Source organism: Anarrhichthys ocellatus, unplaced genomic scaffold, assembly GCF_004355925.1.
Source record: "Anarrhichthys ocellatus isolate YVR2014 unplaced genomic scaffold, GSC_Weel_1.0 scaffold2, whole genome shotgun sequence".
NCBI lineage: Eukaryota > Metazoa > Chordata > Actinopteri > Perciformes > Anarhichadidae > Anarrhichthys > Anarrhichthys ocellatus.
The window spans coordinates 4023738-4042013 of NW_022280032.1; the positions used below are offsets into that span (position 1 = coordinate 4023738).

An 18276-nucleotide genomic window follows, 5' to 3' on the forward strand; every position below is an offset into this window, starting at 1 on the left:
TATGAATGACACTACAATCTGTCAGTTAGCATGCAATGACAACGCCATTCTTGTCATTTTACATCATGTAGTCTGCAACCTCTGCAATATAAATGCATACCCGTGAATATGCTACGCTCAAAGCAAGTGACGTAGTATGGAAAGTGAGAAAGACTAATTATGATGGTGGGAGGAAAAGACTATTATGCAATGCTATTTATACGCCTTCCCTTGGTTGTTTGGACAGAGACAGGCTCGCTGTTTCAGCCTGCTTATAGTCTTTGTGCTAAGCTAAGCTAACTGTCTCCTGACTATCGCCTAATATTTAACAGGCAGATCCCAAATTGTCAAACAATTCCTCTCTTTGTTTTTAGGAGATGAGAAAAGATAGTACGTTTATGTTCTAACAGACCTTTATTTCTGTACAGTAAACACAATATCCTTTGTTGCCCTAAACAGATAATATATGCTTTCAAAGTTTTGAGATAAATGCTATAATCAGGTCTTAAAGTCTGGCAGCAGCACATGAACAAGGAGAATCTCCCATGTGGGACAAAACCTTGAGGGGAACCAGATGCACAAAAGAATTAGTCATCCTGTGTCAAGTGAGCTAGACGGAAAACAGCACCTGCGGCCGAGCCGAGTCAACTCTGTTGACTTTCTGCATACAGAAGAGAAATCCCAGCACCCAGCACCCTGAGTTGTTGTTTCTCAATCCTGTAGTCCTATCTGGATCAAATAATCTGCATAACATGTAACCTTTTAATCTGACAAATGTACAGAGACTCTGGATACATCTCTGCAAAGAGGACAGTTGGAACTTTATCTCGACAAAAGCCAGTAAGCTGCTGTGAATTTGAGGGACCCGCTTCAGAGAGCAGGAAGTGCCAAATGGATCCCATATGACGGGCATCCTTCTGGAATAACAACCCCCATCATCATTACTGATCGGGGAAAGTCAGCGAGACAATCAGTCTGCTTGCTGGGACAATAAACAGTGGGTGGCTGTTAGACATGTGGCCTTCAGATTTACTTAGAGGCTGATGCACGGTGTCAATATATTTTCTTTCCAGTTTTGATTGATGTAAAAGGTTCGGTTTGTCTACTGTATTTGAAAAAAAGAGTAATACAAACCGCAGAGGACCGAAAACATTTTGTACTTTGTGAAAATGAAAGTTGCCTGTGAGGACTTTAAATAGGTTTCCACAGATGGAAGAGCTAATTGAGACCGGATGGAGAGCTGAACCTGATTAAAGCGAAGGTGTATCGGAGCAAAGTGTTTCAGATTTCCCATATTTCCACAAATTGGATCCCACTCAACATTGCATATGTTACTGAATGTGTCCATGACTTGGTTGTTCAAAGCAGGAGTAAATCATAGTGAGCGCTGTGGGATAGAAAAAAACATTTTCTGACACAGATTCTATGGTAATGTGACACATCTGGAACACATGACACATTCAGTGAGTAGAGTGACGCACATTCATGTGGTTGGAGTTCATGTAGACACTCTCGAACACTCTCAGTTTTTCTCACTGAACAGCCACGATGTTACTGTACACTTACATAACCTCAGTGACTCAGTGAACTACCCAAGCTAGTGACTTTATCGCAAAATTACAACACACACTAGTTAGTCATTAAACATCATTAAACCTTGGGGAAAAAAACCCGTCAACACAAAAAAGTGCACACGCACAACTTTAATTTAGAAACAATTAGGGTCTGGTTTAAATGCTCCACTGACTGAGGATTGGACATTTATTCTTCAATGTGGTACTCATTTGGGAGAACGGACTGTGTTCCATTCTCTGAGTCTAACATTAAAAGAAAACAGAAAAACACAGCAAACAGTCTCTGTGACAGTTCCGTAGTGGCATATGATATCTATGTTAATTTTTGCCCCTCCGCTGCCAATATAACCGTTGCTACGCAGTAGACCCATTTGAGTTGCACATTGGGTTCTTTGAGAGACACTGTGAGTGAGTCTGGCAGTAGCAAAGCGCGGGACGCTAGTGTGCACTCATATATTATTGTAGGACTATATTTTGGCTCCAGGCAGTCCAAAGGCATCGTCAGTTTTTCCACAATGCTTCAGCAAAGTAGAGAGGAGTAGAGGGAGACCGGGGATAGATGCAGGAGCTATACGACGTGTGTCTAACTAGCGCCAGTAAACTATGTGGTCCATTCAGAATGCATGAGGTTTTTTTTCAATGGTCACTATACTCATGCATTTTTTATATTTTCCTAAAGCTGGGGCCTCCAAACCACACGGAGAGCGACCAGATAGCTGTGCTGCAGCAGCTTCACGTGTCTCTCTCCCCTTTCTGTCTGTTACAGCACAACAAATCCAAAACAGCACTGAGAAGTAACCGGGGGGTTGTTTAATGGTGAAGCCTTGCTGTGGTAATCCTGCTGAACAGCCACCGCGATCTAGTTGAGAGAGGGAGTTGCTGTACTCCCTGGAGTTATTAAGACAGGATGAAATGTGGATTTTGGGGGTGTTCTGGAAAGATTTTGGTCCCAGACTGACAAAAATATAAGAATCTCCACATTTCCACGATTCATGTCCTTTGAAGAAATGATTATTCAAATCACTTGATCTCTAAAAATTGTAGCTAGAGGCAATGCCTGTTGTACACATATATTAACAATTTGGTGAAACCAACCATTTGGTAAATAAAAAGCTCTGTGTTATATTTTACAAGGTTCTGCCCACAAACTGGGCAAACCACAATTCTATAGGATTTAAGGTCATCATATTTCTCTATTGAAGGAGTAATTTCTGAAGATGCTGGTACGTCGAAAATATCCCCAACAAATGTAATAGATTTGTGTAAAATAATACATGCATGCACAAAAAATAGTGTGCTTCAGAAATATACATAAAAATGAGAAGAGCTGGATCAATGACCTTCCTCATTATAGCGATGAATCAAGCCAATAACATAGCATAGCATAGCATGCTACCATATTGGCGAGCAATGAAACTTAATTTGATTGTTGATTTATAAACTTTGAGAGTTAGTGAGGGAAATGATCATACAACAGTTTGAACCAAAGGTGCAAGAGAAAAATACAGCGTTGTTTGAATGAGGAGCCAGGGAGATGCGATTGTTTAGAGATCGTTGGTGACATTTTTTGTTGGAATATGTATCTGAAGTCCTAATTTCTCTGTTTCTCTCATCATATCATTACGTACCTCTTCCCATGTAAAGTAAGTCACTTCGTCTCCATCAAGGTAACGGATCTCCCCGTGCTGTGGTGCCTCTTCCACAAGAAAGTCGATGTTTGCTGAGGTGTAAAAGGGGTGCGAGATGTTAACAATCTCGGTGTTAATTGCCCTGCTGAGACCTTCCTTCACTGTAAAGTTGAAGGTCTGGATGGGGATGAGCTGGGGCACGATGTTCACAGAGATGTGCAGGTCCTCCACTGAAGTAAAGCCATTGCTGACGTCAACTGTGAAGGCGTCATTGCCCTGAATGAGATGGATGTTCAAATAAGTTATTGATATACTACAAATAGACTTTGTGCCTTAGATTCATCAGAGGTTGTTTTTTGTCTGATTTTACTCTCGGCGTGAATATGAAAAAGAACAAGCTGCCACATCTGATTTACTATGCAACAGCAGAATAAATGATATGACAATAAACCTGGATGGATGCAGACACATAGAGAATGCGTCCCTGATCAATGTCCTCTTGAGTGAAGGAGTGGATGTAGTCGAGGACAGGCGAGGCTGTGCTGTCCGAGCTGTTTGTGAGTTTGACCACGTGGCCGAGACGAGGAGGCTTTTTAATGGTAAACACCATTTCTGTCGGAAGAATATCAGCTTGATCCACCTAAAAAGCCAAAGTTCGTACTGTTAATTTATAATCTAATCTCTAAATATTTATGTCTTTTTTTCGTATAATGACCATCTAAACGTGATTTGTGTGAAGTGCAAAGATTAAGCTTTCTGGTGAAAATGCAGCATACATACTAAAATTGTTTGACTTTTTAAGTGCGGTGGTGATAGTCGCTGCTGTCCCCCAACACAATGCATCATGGAAATAGAGGAACTACTCACAGCTGACAAAAATGCCAGAAGGACGACTCCACCATTAGTATAACAAATCAAATATAATAAAACAAAATTTTTCATTTGGCCGTGGTGTTTCAAATAGACATCTGGAGTTGGATAGCTTTTATTACTTCCTTTAGGTACAGGAACAGTATTTTAAGTTAATATTAGTGCACTACATTCATTTGTTGTATATTTTTATCAATATACTGTAAACGTTAGTGCAGTTAATACCTGATGGTGAAAGTAGAGCATATAGTATCTAACTAGAACACTGTGACTGTATGGAACTTTAAAAGAATACATTTTTTGACATTTGGTAACATTTAAAGTCATGCTGGAGATTTACATGCAGGCAGATTGATAGTCATCCCACTGAGTAGACTTAATAAACTCTCTGGAGCCTGAAGCAGGGGAGTGTTTAGCAGGCTTTGTTCAATACATATTTCAGGAGTATGTGTACTAGGTGTCTAAATTCTTCCCCAGTCAATACTGCAGATTGTGTGCACTCTGGTGAAATGAAAGTTTAAAAGAAAGAATTCAAGATATATATAGAGAATGTCTTATGAATGGGCCGCCAATCTAAACCTCATTAATTGCATTCAAGATGAAGTGCGGGCAGGCTCATCTTATAAATTACAGTGGGCTTCAGGAAGCTCCTCAGGGGATACTTAGTGCTCTGTTTTCCACACTTAATAGACTGTAATTTAGTACATAAACTAGATGAAAAGCAGCAACTGCACAGTCATATTTAGCCCTGCTTTCATGTGGTTATGATGTAGATTAGAGACAGGGTTACAAAACAGGGCAGTGTGCTTGAATGCGAAAGATCTATTTCACAAACAGAAAATAAACTTGAAAAAGTCACATAATCATAATATCTGTCACATAATCACTGCCAAGTTGTATAAATATTAAATGCTGTCTTGCTGAATAAAAACAAATGTGTGCTTTCGATTAAATGTCAGCCAAGCAAACTAATAGTATATTTGTGATCTGTAGCTCTCAAGCACGTTTGTAAATCTTCCAGTTAGTGTAAACAAATCACTATTGCTCAACATACTGTAATGAGTCAGTTAACATTACCTTGAGATTATCCTGGTTGATTACGGTGTGCTCTCCCTCATAGGAGATGATGACCTCATTGGTTATCACCTCAGGCTCAGAGAGGTAACCTTGCTTGAATATTTTAATCCTGAATGTGCCTTCTTCAGAATGTCCTCTTGCTTGGACGGCGAAGCTGAAGGAGTCCTTGGATCTAAGACTTTCATAACTATGCTCATAAGAGACAACGCCTTTTTTCAGGTCCTCCTGGGTGAACTCTGCAGCCTCAATCCCACTCACAATAATCCTGCCGTCGTTGGGTGGCGATGTGACCTGGAACTTGATCTCACTGTCGTCTCTGATGTCCATGTTAGAGTCAGCGCTCAACAGGGTGGTGTTAAGGGTCTTGGTGCTTCCATGGTCGATGACAATGATTGTGTTGTTTACTACTCTGAGGTAGGGCTCACCTGCCTGGATCTCAAGCAGCGCGGTGGTCTTGTGGAAGCCATCTGACACCTGCAGGGAGAATCGCTCCCGGTCTGCTCCGTGGTGAATGAAGAGGATGTTCTTATCTCGCAGGTCGGCTTGTGTGAAACGGAACAGGGGCTGTGAGGGATTAGATGTTGAGACGATGTTGCCTGAGAGTATTCCCTCACGAGCGTAGACAATTTGGGTGTCATTGAAATCTGAGTCGTCATCTTTAAACTGAATGACATCAGTTGTTAGCAAACGCTGACCGTGGCGGACTATATTGAAAACTTTGTCCACAACCCTCACAGGAGAATGCTCATTCTTGGATTGGATGGATAATCTGAAAACTCCAAACGCTGCTTCTTCATTGTCATTTTCCGCTCCTTGATCAAATGCTGAAAAATGGAACTCATCACTGATCGTCTTAGAGCCATCATGCTTGTAAATAAGCCTTTCAAACTGGAGGTCTTCGTTGCTGAATACTCTTATCGCCCCCTCAAATCTAGTTTGCCCGGATGGGGAGTCCCTAATCAGTCGCCCATACTTTGGCCCCTGTGTGACGCGGTACATGAAATCTGTAGAACCTGGAGAATGTATCCAAAGATAGTTTTTGTCCAGAGTATTCTCACCGCCCTGCATGACAACCAGCTTCTCATTAGTCAAAACAGGAGCATCGGGATTGGCGAGGATGGTAATTGGAAAGGTGTATAGAGGGGAGTACTGATCATCAGCAAGGACTCTGAACAGGAACTGGTCTGTACTATCCACAGTTCTTTGCACACGCACACTGTAGCTAATAGTACTGTCCACAATGTCCTTCTGTGTGAAGATGTCCCCCTCATTCAACTCTCTGTCTGACAACCGGAGACTACCAAGTGTTGGAGGCTTGACAAGGATGTATTTTACAGTTTGTGGATCTGGGTTTTTCCCTCTTACTTCTGTTTGAAGCTCTGTGAGTCCGATTGTTTGCTCTTCACCTGACTCGACCTCTAGTGGAACCAAGGTAGAAACTTTCACTTGTGCAGGGACAATCTTGACCAAGAATGTGTGGTTCCAGATGGAGAACTGCCCCAGGTGGACGTTGAATTGAATCCGCTCAGTTACAATATCTTCCTGGTCAGTCGAGTCTGTGCTGACATATCTAAGGCGGTCTTGATCCAGATCAAATTGATGGAAAGTTGTAACCTGCTTGTACATTCCATCACTTGTCCTGATCTGTAGTTCTCCAAATATTAAAGGTTGTGTAATGTTATACATAATATCTCCATTACGAGGATGAGCGATGACAGCCAGATTTTGAACGCCAATGGAGGCGTTGCTTCCTTGAGACAAGAGAAGGCCAGTGTTGGTGACAATAGTCATATGTGGCTGTGTCACAGATAACGTAAAAGTAGTTGAATGGCTTACTGACTGTCCATCAGACACCTCCAAGGTAATTCCAGTAGCTCTACCCCCTCTGTCTATGAAATAGATATTTCCATCTTTTAATTCCCTGCAAGTGAACTCTGAAATGCTCCTTCCTGGCTGCTGACCGTTTTCCAAGTAACCAACTTCCATGGAAGGCTCTGGGGTCACAGTTACTACTAATTCATCACAGCGGGTGTCAGAATCTGTGATTTTAATAAGGCCGGGACTTAAACGAGTTCTGCCGTTTGCTGTGATGGCGATTTCTCCTCCACCAAGTTGTGGTATATCATTGACAGGGAGAATTTCAATTTGGAGGACATACTCCTGAGGAGTCTTTAAACATTCTGGAAGGTAGCTGTTACTTTCAGCAACCACCTGCAGCTGGACTTGATCTGCATGCCTTTCATTTCCATCATGCATATATTTAATTTTCTTATTGATGACATCGAGAAGAGTGAACATTTGTGTGCGTCTTGTATTAGTGTTTATGTCAACCAAGCCATACCAGGGATCATTCTGGATAGTAAAGATTATCTGAGATTGACGCATTCCTGCAGCACTGAGGTCAAATGTAGGACTTAGGTTGTTGATAAAAAGTAAAGCTTCCCCACCTTCGGGCACAAGCAATGGGCTGACATCAAGAAGTTTTGTGACATTTCTGAATATCTCTGGCGTGTCATCTGTTGGGTAGCAATGCTGGTCGTTGATGTCCATATCAACATATCGGATGCGAACAGGTGGAGAAGTTGTAGTTGCATCTGTGTCATAGTAACTTGAGTAGTCATATTCCTCTCCTTCACATTTAACATGAACATCTTTGGTCACCAAAGCATCCTGCAGGCTTCGATCTTTCTGATTTACTTTGATTTCTCCCAAACAACCAATGAAGGATTCTGCTGTCATTTCCTCTTCTGCACGACTTAAGGACCCGCTCTCACGAAAGACGTCCTTCATTTTCCCCTGTATGCCACCTAGATACAAGTTTCCAACCAATTCCAATTGTTGTGATGAGTCAAGAGGAAGGGAGGATGACTGGCTATCTACATTCAGTACAAAAGAGTCCTGACTGACTTGAACCTTAACTCTATGCCACTGATCATCATCCAGCTGCACCTGCATATTCTCCAGTATCTCCAAGCCACTGCCGAGGTCCAGCATGCCTTTGAGATAGCCTTTCACAACACCAATAGCAATAAAGTCTGACTCTCGGCCAGGGTGGAAAATGAGTAACGCATCCTCAATGGTGGTTTTCATTAGGATTTCTAAGACCCTTGGAGTACCACTAGCCCCGCTCCAGGTAGGAAATGACACAAAGGAATCAGGGGTGCTGAAACTAGTTGCCTCCCCATCACCAGCCTCAAACTCACTGCTGCAGGATTCCTTTGTGTCATGGCATTGTTTAAACGCCTTGCTGAGGATATCAAACTGGTGGGACTCAAATTTGACTTGAGTCATGCAGCCGCGGAAAGGGGGAATGGCATTGCTGAGATAGGGAGCATCCAGGTCTCCGGTTCCTCCAAGCCAAATGCCCATGTCGATATTGAGCTGTTCGCCGTCGTCATCTACAGGAACATATGTTGGGAAGAGCTCATCAATTGTCATGGTGAGTTTGCCATCGAGCAGTGTGAGGGAGATTTTGTGGTCCAGAAGGTTGTTCAGCTGCACTCCTTGGGATGAGGACAGTGTCACCTCACCAGCCCCCATATTCATCCGTGCCTGAGGAAAAACAACAACATTGAATGTATTATATTAAACTTACAATACATTTCAGGTTTTGTGCATGCAAATTGGGGTACGTTATTGGTGAGTAATTGTTCATTATCTAACAAATTGGCAGCACATTGATGCCTTCCATAAAATGGATGTACACTACAAGTTTGTTCAGTCCTGTCATTATTTACTCTATGAGAAACTCTCTCTTGAATGGACAAATAGCAACCCAAGTGTCCTCATCAAAACACTTGAATTCAAGCTTTATTTTATTGCTATGTTAACATTTATGATAAAGGCAGTGTATCTACAATGCCCCCCAATTCCTCAGATATGCTCACAGTGTTGACTAAGCTACATTTTGAAAATGGACTATCTGTAAGAACATTCACTGATAACATCAGAGATCTGCGTTTTGCTTAAATAAAATGAAATTACATAATTCTTACACATGCAAGACAGATAAGGCTATTCAATTCTTATAAGACTATTTGCTCAGTGCATCTCATATCACTCCGAGTAACAGAATGAAGAAAACTACGAAACGTAATATTTCCTTTTATTACACATACCCTGAGATTTCACCTCATGAAATTGCAGAGCTACTGTGCTTTCTGGGGAAAATCAATATAAATCTCTGTGATAGCACACCTGATGCTAATTCTGTTTGTTTTCAGAATTGCACCTATGAAATATGTTGTAATGTGTGTTATATTTTAGCTTCTATTTCATTTTCATTGAAGTCATTTACAAAGTGATGCAACCATGCTCATACAATCTCAAGTTTTGATTAGTATTCACCTGTACTTTCCCGTTTTGGAGCTCAAGAAACAGGTAATCCTCCATTCCTGCAGCCAGAAACAGCAACCCACTTCGCCGACTCGTCTTGATCTGTAGTGACAGGTGGAAGGTGGAGACATCTTGGAAGGCTTGTAAACTGCAGTGGCTGTCCCCAAAGTAGGATTCTGCGAAGAGTGAAAATAGAATATAAAGATAAGAAAGAGGCATCTTGTCGGCTTAGAAGTCAAAAGCATGCTACATATCTGCAACAATTTAGTGATTTGAACTGTATGTCACCCCACACACATATTCTCTTTGACTGTGCACTTTTTAATAGAGACAACAATGACACTTTTGTCCGTTTGCTATTTCAAAATAAAATAGTCTAATCTCACAATTTGTATTCTCGACACTGTGGCAACATATATCACGACATTGGGATAACATAAAGATAACATGCAATACGATGCAAGACGATAAATACCCATCATGTACTGCTGGATGGCAACTCTGTGAATTCTAATGTGGAAATTTGGAGAAACTAATTACTGTATATGAGCATTTTCCTGAGTGTCACGTTACAGTGCAACTTGCTCAGGACTGATTTCTATATTATCAGGTGTCCTCCAGCTGCTCCTGGATGAAGAGGAGCTCCTCTGGCCTCAAAGGGATTCACTCACTGAGACATCAGTCATTACCCCTGCGGAGGTTTTCCGGGCATATAGAGACTTGGGGCGCAGGATTTTCCCAGGCTTGAGCTGTCTCGTTTCCAATGATATGCTAATTCAGCCACCTGCCTCGGACTGTGCTCTCCGAGGCCCTCGACAAAATGTAAAGAAGTCAATTATTTCCCAGTGCACATGCTCTGAAATTAAACTGGACCACCTCCAAGACCCCATTTCCTCAGCATTGGTTTTCCATGGCCCTAGCCAAGAGATATAGAAAAGGGGCTTTCCATTAGCCACCCACTCGCCCTCACAAGGGACAAGACACAGAAACTCATTGGAACACAGCGAAGAAGGCAGTCTTCGGATCACAAAATGCTAACGCTTTGGAATAGTAAAGCAGAGACATTGCTGTGTCAAAGTTACAACATTCTTATGAGATCATGTCGACCAAAATACTCCCTCAAAATCAACAGTAGCATCCAGTAGCCTAGCAGGGCGGTGGGCTTAATGCCATGCAGCAAAAAATCTCCCAGAATAACTTCTCAGACATGACTGAGTCAGAGAAAATAAGGCACCAAACATTCGCATTCATAAATGGAAAAGGTATTTCCTCAAGACTCTGTTCGCCAGTGTCCGCGTGAGAACAAATGCATGTATGTGTGTGCCTTTAAAGGGCAGCTCGTGTCTGTGTTGCATCTACATTAATGCCACGCTGCCGACCTCAAAACTCCGAAGGGTACATTTGTTCTTTGGTTGCTCTTCTTGTAAATGAACCCCTCCAGATCTGCAAAAACACTGGAAATGTGAACAAAGACAATCATTTTGATGTCAGCGAGGTCGAAAGCGAAGCTTTTATCATGGTGCCCATGCTTTCGCGATTTCACTAAGAGGCATTTGCTTTTGCTTCCAAGGCTGCTCTATCATGAACAAAGACAGTGATGAATGTTCTCAGCGCCCGGCCAGATACACGGAGACATTTGATAACACTGCTGCACAGCACCTGTCTCCTGTGGCGAAAGATACACCACACTGGTGGCTCTTAGAAATAAATATCACAGGAAATTGTTTTTGACATTATCACATTTTGCAATTTGCAAACCATATAGCGTGAATTCTAACAAATGAACTTAAAAACTTTGGAAAACACTATTAAAACTACAGCCATGAGATGTTTCCTGGTAATTCAAAACGAGAATTGAGATGAACATGCAAATATCATTTGTATTACTGAATCAAATGGAATTATCACAGTCACACATCATTCACTTTCAAAATGTCACTTTTCGGAGGCTATTGTCGTTAGCTGCTACTGACTGTGCTCCAGGCTATTATGGTACTGTTCAGAGAGTTTCGAGTAAGGCTAAAGTATTCCAAATGAAAGACTAGTGCTAATTGCACAGGAGCCTTCAGGCTGAAACTGAAAAATGGGGGAACAGAATCTTTTCTTACAGGCAATTGCATTAACAAAGAAAATCGCAATGAGCTCCATGGTTCTTAAACCCGAGCTTTTGTTGGATTGTTCACTGAGCATGGGGATAAAAAGCTGAAGGAGAGAGCGATGCCAAGACAATTCTGCCTCGGGATTTTCTGGTTCAAATTCAGCTCGCTGCTGTTGCCTTCAGGAAAAAGGAGCACGTTTTCTAATGATACACACAATAGCTTTACTCTCTGCAGTGTACCTGGACCTGGAATTCATTAGTTCCCCAGCTAAGCTGTATAAAGCTCTGTATAGAACAGGCTTCATGTGGGGAAAGCACATTTTAAATATCTGTACAAATGCACTTCCTTTGTCTCTGCCTTTTTCTGCCTTCACCCCTATGCAAAAAAGTTACTCATACCTACAGGATGAAGGAAAAACATTATCATGAAGGGCTTTTGAGAATGTGCACCACACGACTCCTATTTCTCCTGCAACATAACACTCAGCTATATTGTCCATCTTTCAGGGGCTGGGTGTAGATGGGATCTAGCCAAGGTGATTCCGCTGACAAGGCATCATTATCTGAAAAGGATCATCCCTGCTCCCGAAGAGTGTAAGCTGGAGCTGTGAAGCTGCTGCGACACTTTGGTGTCAGTCTCTGTGTGGAGGTTTAACCACCAAAGAGGACATTCTCTGATGCCCTTTAGCTACCACACCCCTCCTCACAACTACTTTATTGTGCGTCAAGCAGAATCCTGGTCTCAGGCCAATGCAGATGGCTATAATTTGATGACTGACTGCGCTTGTATTTATAATGCTCGAGGAAACCGAGTCTTCCTCTCTTTCACGAGCCCCTGAATGAATTACTTGTCTGTCTTTTCCCTTTCCTCCTCCTCGTCTCCATCCTCTTTTGGTCTCAATCTAGCAACACATGTCCGGAAAAAAGCTACAGGGAAGAGAGACACGCTGACCACAAGTGCAGGAAGATTGGAGCCTTTCGGACGACTTTGCGTCCTGTGACTTGACTGTGCAGATGACTCAGAGTCACTTTAGGTATATTTTAAGTATGCGTGAAGATGAGACTGACAGACAAGTCTGAGAGAGCCTTCGGGATGCTTTTGGTGCTCTGATTGTGTTGGTCACGAAATAAAATACACAAATCCCAAGCACAATATCGTGTGTAATTGACTAATGTTAGTGTGAAGTGAAACAGAGTAACACACAATTCTACTTCATTATCAACACGATGCTCCACATTTGTTTCAAATGATTTCCTTGTTTAAAACGCAGTAGTAAAGGATACCCAGTGTGTTTTACCCTACTTCAATATTGCCATGGTAGCAATGCCTAGAATCCAAACAACCCACCTCCTCCCACCTGCATGGTTAAACCATCGTTAGCTTTACTATAAATAGTGGTTATGTTGGTCATTTGTTTCCTTTGCTGGGCTGTGTCTGTTACAACAGGACATGCTGGCTTCTGGAGACAATTATGTGAAGGATAGGGTGTTGTTAACTGTAGACATAATTGAAGAGCTTTTAAGGTTGTAATGGCATTGACAGTATGTCAACACGGTCATTACCAGCAATTACATCGCTCACAAGGGTCAACAGCATTTGTGCTCGTGATAAACATTAGATTTCAAGTTAAGTCCCCAGATATCAGAACATGGATCATAATACATACAGTTGTACATCAGAAATCTACTAATGCCCACCAGCGCTGATAGGTTGACCGAGCAGAGCGCATCAAGGGAGCGACACGGAGCTCCACAACTTTCAGCATTTAGTCTATTTTTACAAAATTGGTGAATAGCTGTCCTATCAGAATGTTAAGTGCAGTTAGCATCTGTAATTTGTTTACAGTAAGTTAGCTTGTTAGCTTCTATTGGCAGTGGCTGGCAGCGTCAGTGGTTGTGAAACATGCAATAATATCTAGTGGGATTTCTTGGTAGTGGGAGGAAGCTCCAGGCCATGGTTTACATCCCAAAACTGCACATCCTACCATGTTTGCTGTCAAAACGTTCACTATGCAAACTTTCGTTCAGACAGGTCCGCGCTGTGCTAAAGGTTTTTTTGCAGGTGTTGTATCAAAGACTGTTTCCTTTTCAAGATGTTTCGACATGTGGGTATTAGACAGCTATTGGCTTACACACTTGTGAGTTGTAGAATCTAGCATGCCCCGAGTAGGCTATGTTTAAATCTCAGATTTTAGGCTAGTGCACAGACATCTATCTCCCCCATTCAGCAGAGGAAATTGAAAACATCTCAACCACCTCCCTCTATGGAGGAAAAATCAAACAACCTGGAAAAAAAACCGACACTGAAACTAATCCCTACAGCAATTATGTAATTAGCAAAGCAAATGCATGGTGTATATCTAGGTAACAGAGTTGCCAGAGCATTCCTGTGGACGTGAGCTTCCATAGGTTTGTCAAAATGTTCAGTTATAATTGGAAAAAACACTCAATGATGAAGAATTGCCGCTTCAGTTTCTGTTTGGTAATCAGCTGTGTGTTAATTCAGATGAATGCAACAACATCAAATGATATTCCCACACTGATCACAGCACATAGCTTAAAGGAAGTGACCGTGTTGGTGCAACATGTTTACAGACCTGACTCTGAATACAGCAGTCTGTATAAAAAGAATACTGCTAACTCCAGCACTGTTAAACAGCAGAGAGCAGAGCCACAACTCTACATACCTTGACAGCGCTGCTTTATAAGGACCCCCTCCCCCCTCTGCCCCTTCCCCGCTGACTTTTCAGAAATCACTAGGGACACACTTTTACAAGCTTTTATAGAGCCATTTCTCAGGCCAGACTATGTCAGTGTGAAAGCAAACACAACATCACGTTAGTCCTCTTTCAAATCCCCACCTTCATCTGCATCCCTCTGAGACACTCCAATGCTAGCCAGAGTGAGGAGGTACAATACATATAAAACACAGGCTTGTGGAGCCTCAGCGGGTGGCCTCCCTGGCAATGATTTTTCAGGCTCCTTCTTTGTAAAACGTACACTTACACAACAGACAAGGGGGTGGCGGCAGCAACGAAAAATTATGACCTTTCCCCGTGAAAGGAGAATGGCAGTGTAATGTAATTTCAGTTTAGGAAAATGGACCCGAGAGAAAAAAAGGGAGGGAAAGCATGGAAAGGATGTGAAAGACTCAGTGTTGTCTGAGTTTGTGCTGTTAATTTGAGGGGGGTCTGAAAGGCCGGGTTTCTATACACAATGAATAGGAAAAAGGAACTTTCTTTGGAGAGAGACAGAAAAAAGGAAAGGGACATTTTATCTCTGTAGCAAACTTGTTTTGTCAAGGAAGACGGACTTTCACTGGATTGAGAGGAGATTGAGAACAGGAAATCAGAGAAGTGGAAGGTTATATAGAGGAGTAGTAGCGGTAGAACGCACGGCATCCAAAGAAATCACTGGAAATCATTGTTTAAAACTCCAGAAACTCGCCATGAACTCTTCTCTTCGGCCTGTACATTCTCTTGCAATGCTGCCAGTGAAAACATTTCCATCAAATGTTGGCTGCATTTCAGTTTCATGTTAACATTGCCATACCGTATTTCAAGGTAACAGCGGACAAAGAAATAGTGTGCTGCTTCAAAACTACACAATGGGACATTCTCAAATTTTCGAGCCAGGCTTCAGCTACAAGGTAAACATCTTTCATGAAACCCAATGTTCCAGCCGAATAAGGCGTGCGCGTCCAATTCACAGTTTGTTGGCTCATCGCACTCAACTAAAGGACTCGGTCATAATGACTTTGGGCTCATGATCTCACTCACCTCACAACATTGTAACACAAACACAGCAGTGAACAGAAGCATTGTGGTGACTCGGGGCTCTGCTGTAGTTTATGGCTTTCTAATACAAAGCGTGCCTCTGTCGGCCCAGCCGAGCTACGGAAGCCATCAACTACCAAGGTCCCAGTGGGTGGGTCCTGTTAAAATAACCCCCCTGTGACATCAGAGGATTGACCCCACCCCCCACCCTCTTCATACTATTTCAACCTATATTCCTCCTTACACCAACTGACCCCCTCCACAGCACTTAACACACACACTTTCTTTTGCCAGGTTCTCATTCACTGCAAGGGAACGTTCTAACGAGTGATTGTTTATACATTAACTGTGACTTTCTCTGTTTCCCCTCAGCTCGAACAAGGCTGTTTATATTTTGAGCTGAGGGACATTTTAACACACCGGTAATGAATTCCTGTGTGAAATCTCACCATGATAAAAGTGTGTCGAGGGAGAGGACAGGAAGGACGAAAGCCGTGCCAAATAGTGATAGAAATCACGTATAGACTATTAAACCTAAGACTTTTACAATGATACATTTCTCATCTTGCGGAATACAAAGTGTCCTGTACTTTTAGACCTGACTTATCCTTATAAAGGTAATTAAAGGTCAATAAGGGATTATCATTACCCTACAGTACTTCATTTTAAAACTGAGAGAACTGCATGCAACGCACGGCTGCTCTGGCTTTCTTCCACAGCACTGACGGTCCAAGTTAATTGCAGGAGGAAATTAGACAGCATTTAAGTAGAGCCACTCAAGGTTCTAATATTTACAAAGTCAACACAAAATGGGCAGGCACAGACGTTCTGTGTCCCGTTGCTACATCTACTGATTAGGACTGATAATTAAACAAAATGATGTTAATGTTGGTTGTTTTAGGCCTCCGGTCTGAAGCCCTCATCTTTCTATATGATGTATCTCGGTTTAGCTTATACCGCAGGCATGGTTAAAAGGAATTGTAGGACTTTTTGTAATGTTTTGACACTTTTTGCATGGCTTGGGGTTCCAATTGTAATCCATTCTAACTAATTACAATAAGTTAACTATCCAAGCTGTAAGATGTCAAAGATGAGTCCAATATGTGTTTGACTTTATCGTATTATTCTTGACATTATGTAGAAATGTGTGACCTGTTGACGTATATATGAGAACTGGATACAGCGTTGGAGACGGGGCACCGTTCATTCCAATGAAAGTTACCCAGTGGTGCATATAATTATTATTACCTGGATCTTCCGCATCCAGGGGGCACAGAGAGCAAGTGCAGAAACCTTTCCTTTAGTCCCGCCTCCCAACTGCTCGGCCCTCTCACATGAACGGCAGTTCATTATGCCTAAGGAAATAACTGGATTTGGAGATTTTACAACTTTTAGGATCTAAAGTGCTGTTTAAGTGTTTGTCCAGGGAAATTGATTTACCTCAAAAAGGAATACAATTTAAATATCCTTTGAGTTGCAGATGTCTCTTTTACCAATGTAAGTCTACGATAAAAAGTCGTGCCGAACATGGAAGTTGTAATTCCACGGTTTGGCCACTATAAAAACATTGGGTTGAGTCCGGCGTTCTTCCTGGAGGCTCGGGCTGCACTTAGAGTGCGTCTTATGTCTTATATTAAATTACTCTTTTGTTTCAAGTTTTATTGTTTATTTTCAGCCATTACAAAAAACAGGCCATCAAAAAAATTCACTTTTTCACTAAAAATTCCCCAAAAAATGTATTTCATAAAAATATCATTTTCTTCCCATTAAGAGCATTGAAGATAGCGCAAATATTTGATAGTAAACAGACTTTCAGTGGAGCATTGCTTTACTCTTAAATGTGGGGTCGTCCAGCCTTAACATGAGCAGTAACACATTCTTTATCTTGCCTGTGTCGTGACTCAAACGCCCGTCTACATTTTCTGGTAATTCACTTAATGTCAGCATAATGCACTTTTGAGGTTTTGTGTGGGTTTAATAAATGTTTCCATCATACACACGACCGGTTCACTGTTGCATACTGTTGAGACGTCTGAGGCGTGATTTAAACTGTCAAAAGTATGCACGAGCAGAGAGCACTTGACAGCACTATGGTTTGGTCTTGTAATTTTCCACCATCACTCTTTTTCAGGGGTATTGAAAAGGTACGTCTGCATGTTTGCTCTCATCATGATTTTCTCGAGGTCTGCCTCATTCACCGTTGGCAGTCATTTTGAGCATATCAATAGCTCCATTCAGCTGTTGAGTACAAGTGCAGGCGTCAGTCACTCCACCACTAATTATCAGCATGACATTGGCTTTTCAGTGGGCTGGAAAACACTTTGCCAAGTAGCATCTCAGTGTCATCAATCTTTCCCCTTAAACATCAACACCGGGGGAAAAATGTAGGACCTGGACCCCCGGGGAACTTTGCTCAGCTGGGATCCGGTGCCGGGGAAGACTTGATAGTAATGGGGTTTACAGTGGGATCGGCTGCTGATGGAGGTCCCAAATACTTCCCAGACAGATTTCATAAATCAACTCTCTTTCATTTTTGTTTGTATTTGCCATAAATTGCTCCAAGATTTGTAGATTTAATGTAGACCTTGATACTTGTGCTGGGTTTTAGTACAGCTACTACAACAACACTTTTGAGGTTCTTTCTATTGAGAAATATAAACATTTTTTTCTAGAAAGCTTCATTGGGCAGCTATGGCTCAGGGGAGGATTGTTGGTTTGATTTCTGGATTCCTTGATCCAAATGTCAAACTGTCCTTGACCCGAAACAAAAATTTCTCTCAATGGCCTAGTAGTCAGTGTCTTACACTTCTGGCACCTTTGCTCGGACCACAGCCATCTTCAAACTTCTGTGGTAGGTCTCGCTACAGTAAGTGTCTCCTGGACCACATTTTGCCATGATGACATACTTACAAGGTGAAGACAATACCAGTGTTGCTGTA

The 18276-nt window shown here is 42.0% G+C and overlaps 1 protein-coding gene across 1 annotated transcript in view; it reads right to left on the minus strand.

Moving 5' to 3' along the window:
* cspg4 (chondroitin sulfate proteoglycan 4) overlaps positions 1 to 18276 on the minus strand; it is a 63177-nt gene that overhangs the window by 17658 nt on the left and 27243 nt on the right. The window contains exons 2-5 of the mRNA XM_031863074.1: positions 9476 to 9639; positions 5129 to 8680; positions 3633 to 3821; positions 3182 to 3457 (exon numbers count right to left, since the gene is read on the minus strand). Coding sequence (XP_031718934.1) covers positions 3182 to 3457; positions 3633 to 3821; positions 5129 to 8680; positions 9476 to 9639 — 4181 coding nt within the window. The remainder of the gene's footprint in view (positions 1 to 3181; positions 3458 to 3632; positions 3822 to 5128; positions 8681 to 9475; positions 9640 to 18276) is intronic.